General features: G+C 33.2%; 1 protein-coding gene across 8 annotated transcripts in view; it reads right to left on the bottom strand.

The window, feature by feature from the left end:
• Positions 1–2,850: 2,850 nt before the first annotated feature.
• Positions 2,851–14,830, bottom strand: part of Usp45 (ubiquitin specific peptidase 45) — an 81,404-nt gene continuing 69,424 nt past the window's right edge. For 7 of the 8 annotated variants that reach the window (XM_047559396.1, XM_047559395.1, XM_047559402.1 and 4 more), the window contains 4 exons: positions 14,027–14,124; positions 9,448–9,534; positions 6,090–6,243; positions 2,851–5,428 (listed from right to left, as the gene is read on the bottom strand). In XM_047559396.1, the coding sequence (XP_047415352.1) occupies positions 5,295–5,428; positions 6,090–6,243; positions 9,448–9,534; positions 14,027–14,124 (473 nt within the window). In that variant the 3' untranslated portion in view covers positions 2,851–5,294. The remainder of the gene's footprint in view (positions 5,429–6,089; positions 6,244–9,447; positions 9,535–14,026; positions 14,125–14,830) is intronic. The other variant, XM_047559401.1, reaches the window with a different exon arrangement.

The following is a 14,830-nucleotide window of genomic DNA, read 5'->3' as shown; positions in this document are numbered from 1 at the left end:
CATATTAAAAAGAAAAATACAACTTCTGCCCTAATCATCCAAGAAATGATCTCACAAAAAAATGTGCAACTCCCAAGTATTGCATATTCTTCAGCAGTCATTCAGATGTAGCAAAATAAGTTAATTAAAAAAAAAAAAAAAAAAAAAAACTCTCCTCCCAGAGGATGGAGTCCAGGGTACAGAGAACAATGGACAGAGAATTCTTTCTAGAGAACAGAAGTTCAAAGATGAACATATCTCATAACCAGGGACCCTGATACTATCTCCCATTCTTCTCCATTCTGGATTAGCAAGTTGATTATGCATGACTAAATATTATACAAGCCCTGAAACTGTTCTTGAAATTCAAGAATGGGAAAAATGAATATGTACTGCTGAAAATCAGTAACTGCCTTTGGGATGGAAGGAATGCACTAGAAAGGAGCTCTCAGTCACTGGAGTGATGGAAATGGGTGCTGGATATCTGGGTCATTTATCAAAACTCACTGAGGTATACACTTAGTACCTATGCCTTTTATTGTCTGTATATTATAGCTCAATAAAAACCGAGTTTGTGCTTTAAAAAAAAAAAAAAAAAAAAAAAAAAAGAAAGTTGATTATGGTTATGGTTCCATCTGTTCCACTACCATTAACTATGTGTACGTGGAGAACACAATATATCATTTTGGTTCCTGAGTATCCAGATGAATGGGAGCAACAGCCTGGTCTTAGATGATAAGCTTTGCATGGATGGGACTTCTGGGCATGTCCCTTAAAGAGGGAGTCATTGTGTTCCATGTTTGGAAGAAAAGCGAGCTAAGTATTTGGTGACCAAAAGGGTGAACTGTGGTAGACACCTATAGTAAACTCACATATCCTATCTCCTTTTCTTCTGAGCCCATGGAAATTTACTTTTTTATCTGTCCTTCCTTGTAGTTAGGCAGTCATGTGACCGCATCTGTCCAAGATGAAGAACCTAATTGCCAGGGCAAGATCTTTTAACATTCTCTTCCCCTGCCACAGAGACGAGACCTGGTATTGAAATGGTGGTGCCAAATACTGAGTCAGCCTGCATTAGTTATAAGTTGGAAAACGGCTATCTTGCAGATTGCTTAGATTCACAGTAAACTTTGAGTGAGCAAGGAATAACTTCTTGTGTTACACCACTAGGATTATGTTACCATATCATAACCCAGTCTATCCTTATAAATATAGGATTGCATTTTGGATCATTTTGCTTGGCTGTAATTGAAAAAACTGTATTAAAAATGGTTTCAGAGGTTCCTTGAGCCTCTGAAATTACATATCAAAAAATAAAAAATGGGGCATACAGTTTTAGGGGAACATACAAATGTTGAGATTTCCCTTCTCAGCCTTTATATTGACAGAGAGAGGGCCCAGAAAGCTTCCTTGATTCTTTTGCCATGTGAGGAAACAGAAAGCACCAAGAACCAGAAGTGGTCCCTTACCAGACCCTGAATCTGCTGAAAACTTCATCTTGGGCTTCCTAACCTCTAGAACTATAAGAAATAAATTTCTGTTAATATGTCACCTAGCTTATGGTATTTTGTTATAACAGTCCAAGGACTGTTATAACAGTCCATTGTATAAGCAAGTACAATGTTGACAGATAAAACATTCTGTTACTAACATGCAGTGCAAAAATTCCAAGACCAGTCTTGTAACATAAGATAAATAAGAATTTAACATTTATTATGATGTTTATACAGTAACAACAAAATAATGCTCAATAAGTTACATAACTATTTTTAAAAACACTGCAAAAAAAAAGTAAGGATAAAACAGTAGGAATGACAATATGAATTTAATACTCAATTTAAAATATAGTCATCTCTTAAACAGATTTGAACTGGTGATTTCTACATGAACAAAAACATTTCAAATATAGAAATAGTCTTTCTTAATAATGTACTAGATATTATCTAAAGGCTCAATTTTATTGCACATTTTGGTTTAAGCTTATTTGATCATGTACCATGCAGAAAAATAAATTATGAAATAAAGGAAAGTAGGGAAGATATTACCTTGTACTACAAAAATTAGGTGAGGGATGATACACTTTACAGTTTAATCTTCAGGAAATTTTATTTAACTATTGCATAAAACCACTCATTAAAGTCATTACACATTCAAACTAAGAGCTAGTAAATGTAAAATAGCTCTGTTGGTACATAAATTACTCTTTTCATTGATACCATTTATCACTCTCTTTAACCACCTAAAAAGATGGTATTCACATAATTTTTTAAAAACCATTAAATGACAAAACCTTAGGTATATATGTATATTTGGTTATGTCAAAATATTCACATAATTGGCACATAATCAAAAGTTTTATCATTTTAAATATGGAAAAATTAGGAGGAACTAGGGTTAGACATACCCTGTAAACCAGTTTCTCAATACAGCTAGCAAACTTCTGTTTTATTTCTCAAATGTATTCAGTCAAACACTATGGTAGTTGTATTGAATGTAAACATTCTCATTTATTTGTACTGTTTCCTGAGGTAATCCAGAAACTATTGTTATTACAGTACCTTCACAGTTTACTATTCCTGCAAATGTGCTTTGGAAAAATTCAAAATGAAAAAAAAAAATTTAAATGTAGACTCAGCCAGGCTCATGCCTGTAGTTCCAGAAACTCAGGAGGCTGAAGCAGGAGGACTGAAAGTTCAAGGACAGCCTCAGAAACTTAGTGAGACCCTGCCTCAAAATAAAAAAAAGCGGGGGGGGGGGGGGCTGGGATGCAGCTCAGTATAGAGCACCACTGGGTTCAATCCCCAGTACCTCCCCACACCCACCACCAGCACTCACACACACACACACACCAACAAGACTCATGGAATTTAACATGCTCTATTACAAAAGCTACATTTAGGAAAAGTCCTAGGTTTCAAACTCAAGTTTTTTTTTTTCCCCCTATTTTTAGATGACAAGAAAAAAGCATTTCATATACTCCAGGCCATAAGAAAATAAGATTTCAGAATTAGTTCATTTAACACTAAAGGAAATGAAAAAAAAAAATCTGATTTCCAAGTTACTGATAGAATAATATCTAAAATCTGTATAGATCTCTTTCCATTTTAAAAGATGATAAAATAACGTCATCACAGGACCTGACTCATGGAAGGTATAGATGTCTTATCTAGATATCTATCTGAAACAACAAATGAGTGCCCATCCAATGAAAAGAGCATGGCTCTTAATAGTCTTTTCAAAGAGAAAAATGAGGGACAATATTTTCATGGTAGGGACATTGCTTGTGGGCAACTGCTGTTACCAAAATGGCTAACTCAAATAGAGAAAAAAGAAATTTAATATTTTCAAAAAATCATTGCTCTGATAATGAAATTAATGGATTACAATTAAGTAGAAAATACTAAAAACTTACCTTTTACAAGACAAATTGACTCTACAGATTAACAAAGATACATTTCTCCATTTTAAAAAACAATCATACTACTGAAATTTCAACAGCTTAAAATCAGAATTTATGCAATGATTTCTTTTTTTCTTTTTTCTTTTTTTTTTTGGTATCGGGGATTGAACTCAGGGGTACTCAATCACTGAGCTACATCCCCATCCATATTTTGTATTTTATTTAGAGACAGGGTCTCAATGAGTTGCTTATTAGTCCCTTGACATTGCTGAGGTTGGCTCTGAACTTGAGATCCTCCTGCCTCAGCCTCCTGAGCTTCTGGGATTACAGGTGTGTACTCGCTGCACTCGGCTGCAATGACATTTTTAAGTTCTGCATTTGGTATACCATTACCATCTAACACTAATCCCAATTCCATTCATCCATGTATCAAAAGATACCACTTGTTAACGTTATTCGCTTATACATTAAAAAAGGTAGGTCTTGGTAAAAAAATTTCTACACATTATCTACAGCCACTATTCCTATCCTTTTTTTCTTTCTGAAAAATTATCTGACACTTGCCTGTATATCATTCATTGGCACTAATTATTAGGATGCTAGAACCATGAAATTATGTTTTGATTCAATAACATGACACTGAAATAGCCATGATTTTTTGAAATTTAAGCCTGAGTAATAGTAATATTTTTCATGCTAAGTTTTGACAACTTAATAATTTGTTTTCTAGAAGTGGGAGAACTACTGTATTTTTGCTATTATTTAATTATATAAAAGAGAACAGAAGTGCCAGTTCTGTGCCTCATTAAAGTAAAAACTAAATACAAATGAACTTTTAAATGATGTTTGTTAAAGACAAAAAAGTGGGGGGTGTCTTTGTACGCCCAAAACTAGTTTACTATTTACTTAAATACAGAAATTGAAGTTGTTCCTTATTAAGAGTACAATTCTCTATCATGTGCAAACATAATTTGCTACTTTATATTTCAAAGTATCCAATGATCCCAAATGGATTATCAACTTCTGTTTATCAATTCTGCATATCACAATTATCTATAATTAGATTTTGACTTTGGCCAGACACTTGCAAATTATCTTTAACTCTATCATGAATAGGCTGCAAATGATTTGTTTATAAAATGTTTCAATATTCCCCAACACAATAAGCTAATCAGCATATTATTTGTAAACCTACACTACCAAAATTACATTGATACCTTTTTATATGGCTAAATTACATAAAATATGATGAAGTAACTATGTTATATTAGACATTATTTCACATAGCTATGGCAATGTTTTCTAAACAAGAGAACACATATGCCACTGGATAACCCTGAGATGATTTTAAGTGGTGCAGCACATGGATGAGTAATTTTTCTTTAATAGTTTTTAAATTTATTTTAATGTTTATTAGAAAAAATAAGTACATAATGTGAAATATGATTTCTCGAAACAAGACCATGGTTAAAAAAGGCTAAAACATTTTTTAAAATTAGTAAATATATGGCACAGGATATAGTACATGAGATCTGGAAAGTGGTAATACACTGAGGAAAAACTGTGTTAAGGAATTTTTTGATTTAGCCATCATCATTTCTAAATGCTTGTTATCAATGAGTCATATCAGAAAGGGACTTCCTCAACCACTATAAATTTTGATTATTTTGTCTCTGAAGACAAATTTTTTTTAAAAAATGTTCTTTATATTTAAAAATATGAATTTGAAAGCACTGAGTAAATTTAATTTACTTTAAAAGGATTCACCAAAATGGTAAAAAAGTTAAGGAACATTTGAGGGACATGCTATTCCTATGTAAAAGAGAAGACTAAAGGCACATTACATATTATGGTTACCATTGCAGCATTCAAATAAAAGTGAGCTAAATAATCATTGCCATTAACAATTAACAAATCATTGTAATATTCTTTCATAAAAAAGAAGATAAGCTTGTGCACTAAGTGCTCTTGATTCTGGAACCATCTGCACGTAAGTGTCACTAATATGGACCCACTGGCCTCCTGATTCACTATCTGGTTCTTTCAAACCTAACAAAACAAAAAGAAGTACAATTTTACAGTAACATGTTTTGTTTTTTTCTAAATTATGAACACCAACATATTCATTATAAACTACACTTATCTATTGGTAGATTTTATTGTAGGAGTCTGTTTCTTCTTGCATTAAGCATTTTCCAAATGAACAATTCTTTCAAAACAAGAGTATTAGAATTATTAGTTATCCCCAGTTAACAGAAATTTAAATATCTAGTGAAATATAAGCCTTGTAAATATTAATTACTCAGAGAAAAGAATCATTTTCACTGATAAAGGAAAGGAGCAAAAGTTAATTTGGTGATATATATGCAAAGCCAGCAAATTTCCAACTCCTACTCTATTCTGAGGGGGGTGGTTCTTCAAAATTTTGGGTATTGTTAAGTAAAATAGTATCTACTGCAATACATGATGATTCAAAACCTTGAAAAATCATGTGTCACTTCATATCACCTAAAAGAGTATAGTCTTTTAAAAAAATTTTTAAAGAGTATAGTTTTATGATAATCAAGATTTTCAAATTATCTAAGCACTCCTAGAGATAACTTGCATTAAACATTGATAAAGTGAATTCACCCAAGGTAATATCTTCTTCCAAAAATGGAAGCACAGATTCTCTTATTTTTAAGAATAAAAAATGCTGAATATGGCATACCAGGTACATTTTTCTTTCCAGTGATATGTTCCAATAAATTCCTGGAGGGTATTCTCACTTTCACATAAGCAGTGTAATGACCTCCTCTCATTGAGCCACTGTGTTCCACTATGCCATAGAGACCATAAAGAACTTTGTCTCCCACACTTACATTCTTTGAAACAAAGAAAAAAAAAAAAAAAACCAAATTAGTAATATTTAATGAAATATTCTTGTAAGAAAAAATAAGTAAATGTATATCCCACTTAAAACAGAAATGCATTATTAAAACTACACTGAGATATTTCCCTTATACCTATTAGGTTGGCACAAATGCAAAAGCTTAACAAGGTTCTCTGTTGGCTGGTCTACAGAGAAAAAGAATGCTTGCTAAGAGGTTGCATGGGGAATATGAATGGGTTCACCCTTATGCAAGGAAATTTCATGTTATCTAGCTAAGTTACATACATATTACTGTTGGATTCATCAATTCTCCTTTGAGGATTGTATTCCAAGGTACTTAAGAAAAATGTAAAAAAGACACGTACCAGACTATTAGTTGCAGGATTATGTGTACTATCAAAAAAACTGAAGTAGACTCAGATGTCCACAAATTAAGAAATGGTTGAATAAACTATGATGTATCCAACGCAATGCTGCTTCAAAAATGGAGTGCCAGGCTGCAGAATATTAGCTCAGAGGTAGAGCACGTGTTTACCATTCACAAGGCCCTGGGTTTGATACCCAGGAAAGGAAGGAAGGAAAGAAGAAAGGGAGGGAGGGAAAAGAAAGTGCACACTATCTCTAAATACTGCTATGAAATAATCTCCAGACTATAAAGTTAAGAATAAAGTAGAAAACAAGAATACATGGCATAAAATATTATTTAAGAGGGGAGATGCAAATATGCATACCCCTCTGTTTATATTTTAAAACAAAAATAAAACATAATTTTAACATATTAATCTATAAAAGGAGGGAGTAAATAGGTGAAATAGTCATGGAGGAAAATCAGACTTCTTTGAATTTATCTTTTTTAGTACATTTGATACATTTGGCTTGGGAATTATGTAAATATTTAAATATTAAAACAAAATTTAAAAAACTAAACACTAAGCAGGAAAATTTTTAAAATACACAAATGAACAATGTATTCAGTTGGTGGCATAACCCATATAGAGAGAACAACAGGGTCATGTCACAAGAATCCAGAAGCCAACTTGTAGTGATTTTCAGTGGTCAAATATGGACAGAATAGACTGATATATTAGATCATGAATAAAAAGAAAAATGTAATGAACTGGAACATCTCTATTTAAATCCATGAATACATAATCATGGATATCATAATTTAATCACAGTTTGAGAACACTAATGGAATAATTCATTATTTTGAAAACTGGTTTAGAAAGGATCAAACATTTATCCTGCCTTTTCTGTCAGAAAAGACAACTAAACAGATGAAAAGAATTTCTCTTTACATAGAAGTATTCTAGCTAATAAATGAAAAAGAAATGTCCAAATTAAAACATCACCATTCTATAATTCTTAGAGAACTCTTGGATCTAGTATCGAGCACCACTGGTTGCTAATATCACACAAAGACGGGTAATTGATACTCTGTGCTTCCTGACAAAAGAACAGAACAATCCGTATGAAATAGCCTTACCAGGAAAAAAAAAAGGGGCAGGGCAAGGGGTATGAAATTTGAATCAATTCAGGCTTCTCTGGGTCCAACTACCTATTTGTAGAAAATAAAGAAGACAGGAGAATAATAATAAAAATCTAAATTATGGGAAATTCCAAAAAACGATGACCTGGTTTCTTCAACAAATAAACTGCAAGAGAGGGGAGAGAGGCAGGAGAAGAGACACTATACATTGACAGTATCTTAAAAGACATCATTCATAACCTATGGCACTTAATTGGTTATCAATTCATTTTAAAAATCAGGGAAATATGAAAACTAGGTGATTGAAGAAATTACACTAAATGATATTGTGATTATGTCAAAAAGGATAGAGAATAAGTCTTATCTTTTAGAGATACATAATGAAATATTTATGTATTAAACGATAATAACAGAGAAGAACATCGAGGAACACGTGGATGGGGTAGGACAGGCCATAAATCTGAGGTTTTAGGGTTGAGGGCTGGAGATTCACTGTACTTTTGTGTAAGCTAAAAATTCTTCATAGTAGGCACTTTTAAAAGTATAACATGCTCTCTCTCTCTGTTTTTTTTTTTTTTTTTTTTTTTTTGGTATTGGGGATTGGATTCAGAGGCACTTTACCACTGAGCCATATCCCCAGCCCCTCTTTATTTTTTGAGACAGGATCTCACTAAGTTGCTGAGGCTGGCCCCAAGCTGGTGATCCTCTGCCTCAACCTCCTGAGTCACTGGGATTACTGGCATGTGCCACTGGACCCAGCTTGTTCTCATAAATTTAACAAAGAGGTCTGGGATGTAGCTTGTGCAAGGCCCTGGATTTGATCCCTAACACCCCAATTTAAGGGAAAAAAAAGTAAAGAGCTTATTAAATTTCATTATTATTACCACATTATCAAATTTCAGGAATACCAAGTATTAATAGTTGTAGATTTTTTTTTTTTTTGTGGTGCTGGGGATTGAACCCAGGGCCTTGTGTATGCAAGGCAAGCACTCTACCAACTGAGCTATATCCCCAGCCTCAAGATATTTTTGTTTTGATTGACTGATATACTAAAATATTAAATTCAAAAAGCATTCTATTACACAACCATAAAACCTGAACTTAACAGGATACTATGTTATTCTATAATGCTTTGGTTCCCTCAAGAAAAAGTAATCAATTTTATCTGTACAATTCTTACATGTATATACAAGCAATTATTAAACATTCTGTTTTCTATACCTAATAAGGTATGAACAATTTTGAAGTATTATACTCAGCTGACAATTACCTTACTCTCAGTAGCACACATGAAATGGCATAAAAAACAATCTTCTAGAATACTGTTTTGCAAAACATACAGAATTCCACAAATGTCAAAATAACTACTCATTAAGCAGATCACTCACAAGGAACAAGAGGCTGCACAAAACCTCACTTCTCTCAGCAACTATCAGCTTCTAAAAGTGTTCACAAGCAGCTTTGATCTTCACCATTACCATGCCTCATGATTTGTTCATCTTTGTCTCAAAGGACAGAAGTCAGATTCAGTGTATTAAAAGTGAAAAAGTTACTGGTTTATCTTCATTATTAAAAATTCCTTTAAGGAGAGGTTTATTTTTAAAATGACAACAACAAAAACAAAAAGCACAAAAGCACAGCCTAATAAACAAAGTGGATACGTTTAAGCATATTTTCAGGTCAGTTAAGTAACTTAATATACTGTACCTTACAAGTAGCAGAACAGAATGGTGCTAAATCAAGCGTAAGCGGAAAATCTACATGTCTGTTTACTTTACGAAGACTCAAGCCAGCCTTAAAAATACCAAAAACAAAATTTTAATGCAACAAACTTAATTAGTGCTAAAGATTGAGTTAATTAAAATCCAAAAAGGAATTCTAGATTGTTTGCATTGAAATATACAAGTGTGACTAATGAAGAGTACAAAATTGATATGACTAAGTTAAAAATTAGGTTTTCAGAAACTGTTACTGAAAAGATTACTCATTTACAATGAGATTTTTACCATGAACAATAAGGGAAATAATTCTCACCATTGCTTATGGAAAAATAAATTTAATGTGTTAAAAGCTAAGCTACTAACACATGTGCTTTCATGAAAATGTATTCAATTAGAGTCAAAACCCTGGTGTTCTAGGCCTAATTCAATGACTCGTTAACAGTGAACTTGCCTATAAGCAACCTCATCTAGGAGAATGCTGAAAACAAGTATAAATTGATCATATTATATCCTTTTCTAAAATTCAATAAATTTTATTTCTAAAATTCAGTGATACTCATTTGCTAAAAAGAATCTGAGGACTTGAAACATTTATCAGTAAAAGTAAATATTATGTATTATATAAATCAAAATAAATCTTCAAGTTCTTGAATAGCTCTACCTTTTTTTCTATTTTTAATTTCCAAAGTCAAACCTTGCAAAATGTATGCCTGGCATTATGTAATGGTAATAAAAACTAGCTGACAGACTAGTGAATGTATTGGATAGGAGAACTATACATGGACACTATTGGAAAGAGAAGATACTTAAATCAGAATTGTCTGGATAGACAAAATCTAACAGACACATCCTTTCACACAAGATTTCCAAGACTTCTTTGGTCTTTTCATTGCAAACTAATCACATAATTTCACTGTTGATCTGCTGCTTATTTCTTGCTTTTCTTTAAAGTAAGAAATGGGTGACAGATTATTTGGTTATTTTTTGGAAAACATACCCAATAACTGATTTGTTTTTGTTTTTGTTTTTTCAAGTGATCTAAAGGAAGTTCAAAATAATATCTGACATGAAATTATGAGGTCATATCTTAGGAATAAATATTTAATCTACTTTCAATTGTTTTCTCTCCTTTTTAATCAGGTGACATTTATAATTTTCTAATACATGCACTGAGATTATTTCAGGCTATTGTGTCCTCCACAATCAGGACTTCACTGCTGAAAAATTATCCCATATAGAAGAGATTTTGTAAAGATTTTTAATATTAGAGGAATCTTTACACAGAGGATAATTTTTGAAAAACATATAGTCTTAATATTTGGGCATATGTGCTCTCCTGACTTTTAAAAAATTTTAACAGAATAATACACCATATTTTCCCCATGTCATTAAAATATAAATCTGATGTTTTATATACTGGATACTAAAGTTAGGCCTTGCATCTGTTATGATCTATACAAGTGGTATATGTAAACTTTCCAGAAAGTGTTACCAACTTACATGCCTACTGCTGATCAAAGAGAATGCATATATATATCCCACTCCATCCATATCAGTACTCCTGTTATTTTTGCTAATTTAGACAGGTTAAGAAAGGTGAATTGTCATTTTACTTTGTATTTCTTTTGCTGTGAACAATGGAATCTGTACATCTTTTAGAACTGTCAGTTGGTATTCTTTTGTTGTTGTTGTAGATGGACACAATATCTTTATTTATTTATCAGTATGTGGTACTGAGGATGGAACCCAGTGCCTCACACATGCGAGGCAAGCACTCTACCACTGAGCTACAGTCCCAGACCCTCAACTGATATTCTGTACGTGTTACTGTTAGGGATATTTTCCAGCTAGTCTTTAAGAGCTCTTTATACACTTACAACGTTAATCATTGGCATGTGTATGACAAAGACGTCTATCCAATCTGAGATTTGTCTTTTAGTACTGTGAAGGATTCTAATACTATAGAGAAATAGACTTTAAGAGATTCTAAGAAACTAGAAATGGAGATATTATTTAGGGACTGTGCTCCCTACAATTCTCAACTATTGGAAATGAGAATATGGCTTTACAGATATTACATTTCACTTGAGAACAAGAAGGGTCTGAGATGTTCATAAATATTTCCCTTTATTCATCACCTCTTGAAATTAGAGAAATGCAAATCAAAACTAGTCTTAAGATTTCATCTCACACAAGTCAGAATGGCATTTATCAAGAATATAAGCAATAATAATTGTTGGCGAGGATGTGGGGGAAAAGGGACACTCATACTTTGTTGGTAAGACTGCAGATTGGTGCAACCACTTTGGAAAGCAGTATGGAGGTTCCTAAGAAAACTTTGACTGGAACCACCATTTGACCCAGTTATACCCAAAGAACTTAAAATCAGCATTCTACAGTGACGCAGCCACATCCATGTTTACAGCAGCTCAATTCACAAGCTAAACTGTGGAAACAAGCTAGATGCCCTTCAACAGATGAATGGATAAAGAAAATGTGGTACGTTTACACAAGGAATATTACTCAGCCTTACAGAAGAATGAAATTATGGCATTTGCAGGTAAATGGGTGGAACTAGAGAATATCATGAAGTGAAATAAGCCAATTCCAAAAAACCAAAGGCCAAATGTTTTCTCTGATAAGCGGATGTTGATCCATAGTGGGGAGTGGGTCAGGAAGAATGAAGGAACTTTGGATTATGCAGAGGGGAGTAAGGAGAGAGGTGGGCAAGTAAGAAGAAGGTGGGGCAGTAGGGATGGGAAGGATGGTAGAATGTGGCAGACATTATTACCCTATATACATGTATGAAAAAAAATTTTTAAATAAAAAAACTTTCCTCTATGCACATGAATTTCTTAAGTTGTTCTTAAGGAAGGATGTAAACACCAAATATAAATAAAATAGCTCTGGAACACTATGAAATTAGCATCTACAATCTGGCATGATCCTCTCTTGCTCACAGAATCACTGCAGATATACCCCTCCTGCTAGACATTCTCTTGCTTCTGCTCTCCATGTCCATTTCTATAACCTTGGCTATAGACAAATTAAGAACTTAACCTAATCTTTCTATGACAGAGGTAGATGCAGAGAAAAATCTTTTCCTGTCTTTCTGCAGCATCCTTGAACTATTTAGTCAAAACTCTCTATCCAGGCTTGGGGTGTGACTCGGTGGTAGAGTGCATGTTTAGAATGTGCAAGGCCCTGGGTATGTTTTGTGTGTGTGTGTGAGTGTGTATGTGTCTGTCTATCTCTCTCTCTCTCTCTCTCTCTCTCTCTCTCACATACACACCTCAATCTTCTTCCTTAAGATTTACTTCATGGGTTTTTATACTTAGAAAGTCTTTCACACAGATGTCAGATCAAATAGTCATTTTTTTCTAGTTTTTTTTTGATAATTTGCTTGATACATTAAAAATATCTGAAAACAACATTGGTATATGGTGCAAAGTTCTAAATTTGTATTTTCCCAAGCAGCATTTTCACTAAATCTTTAATTGAATAAAACTAGCTTCCATACCAACTGATTTGGAATTATTCCTTTATCATAATATAATAGCTTTAAACTATGATCATGTTTATTTTTGACAATTCCAACTAAACTCCTTCAACTTCTATAGTATTTTCACTTATTCATTTTCCACAGACATTTAAAAATAATTTTTAAATGTAAAAACAATCCTCTTGAGAAAAGGCACTAGATTTAAACCACAAATAATTAGACAAAAAACTAACACATTAAAAATATTTAAGTTGGGGGGCTGGGGAGATAGGGTTCGATCCCCAGCACCGCAAAAAAAAAAAAAAATTTAAGTTGGGCTGGGCATAGTGGGCCCTCCAGAGACTAAAGCAAGAAATTTCAAGTTTGAGGCCAGCCTGGGCAACTTAGTAAGGCACTAAATCAAAATAAAAAATAAAAAGGGTTGTGGATGTAGCTAAGTGATAGAAGTGCCACTGGGTTCAATCCCAGTATCGCAAAACAAGAAAAAAAAATTTTAACTGGACACTGATGTGTACCTATAATTCTAGCTACAAGAAGGCTGAGGCAGAAGAATCTCAAGTTTGAGGGTAGCCTTGTCAATTCAGCAAGATCATATCTCAAAAAAAAAAAAAAAAAAAAAAAAAAAAAAAAAATTAGGGCTGCCTCCCATTGTGAAGTCCTACAAATGTAGGACCTGCCTTGGAGCCATTCTGTATATTCCCAGCCAACACTGACAGCCCAAAAACCCTTTCAGTGGGATCAGGAAAGTTCAGAAAGTTGTGTGTATTTTCCTACATTTCTGCTTATAAATATGCTTACTAAAACTTATTTTCTATCACACATACACATACCACTAATAGACATCCCTTAGGTTCCTACTGCCTAAATCTTCAAATACTGCAAATTAAACAATTTTAATCAGAAAAGTCTTGTAAACTATTATGGCTAAACTAGTAGGAAATTCTACATGGCAAATTTTTAAACTCAGTAAGTTATTCTCTAAGATTTGACACTATTCCAAAAAACATAGGACTCTACAAAATACTCCACAAAATGACCACAGTTCTAGTAAATGTGCTTTTACCTGATGGAATCTTTTAAGATGGAGAATTAGAATAGCTGGAACAGCAGAAATAAGCAATTGCTTCCTGGCATTAGTATAAACTCCTTCTGCTTTCTTTTCTGCATAAAATGCAACAAATTTATTTGTAAAATTCAACATTACATATTACCTACAATATAATATAGCAAGCATTTATATAGCAGCATCATACTACTTTGTTTTAAATGTTAAAGAAATTGGACTTCTGATTACAGGGTGCCTCTCTATTCCCTTCCAAAACTCCACTGAGATGAAAGTAAAGGTGTTTATTTGTTGTTTTTTTAAGGCACAAAGACTAGAAGAGGTGGCACAACAAAATTTTGGATACTAGAATGCTAGTAACTTACTGTTAGTATCAGTAAATGCCCTTCTAGTCAAATACCACCAGAAGCACACCTATAATTTTAAAAGGTGGGTCTATTACTCATTGTATCAAAGAGAGAACCCACACTATGGTGAATCATGGGGCATTTCATTAAGTTTGATACAAAGGATTTATGACAAGATTTAAATATGGGCAACTGCATATTAAACTTGAATTAATTTAAGTTGGTATTTCTTTCTTCTCCCATCTAGTCATTTCTTTAATTACGGTGTACGAAGTCTGTCTTTATTCTGATGCTTTGTATCTAGTGTCTTGTTGACCATAAAGGGACAGCCCATCTCAGGGTTAGCTAAACCCTGGAAGTAGTAAACAATTTAAGCACACCTTTTGTGTACAAACTTACTGAGCCCATACACCAACAACATCCATTTTTAGGTTCTTACATTCTGGGCCACTATTTA

Source organism: Sciurus carolinensis, chromosome 7 (genome assembly GCF_902686445.1).
Source record: "Sciurus carolinensis chromosome 7, mSciCar1.2, whole genome shotgun sequence".
Lineage (NCBI taxonomy): Eukaryota > Metazoa > Chordata > Mammalia > Rodentia > Sciuridae > Sciurus > Sciurus carolinensis.
This window is presented reverse-complemented; position numbering and strand designations above follow the sequence as displayed.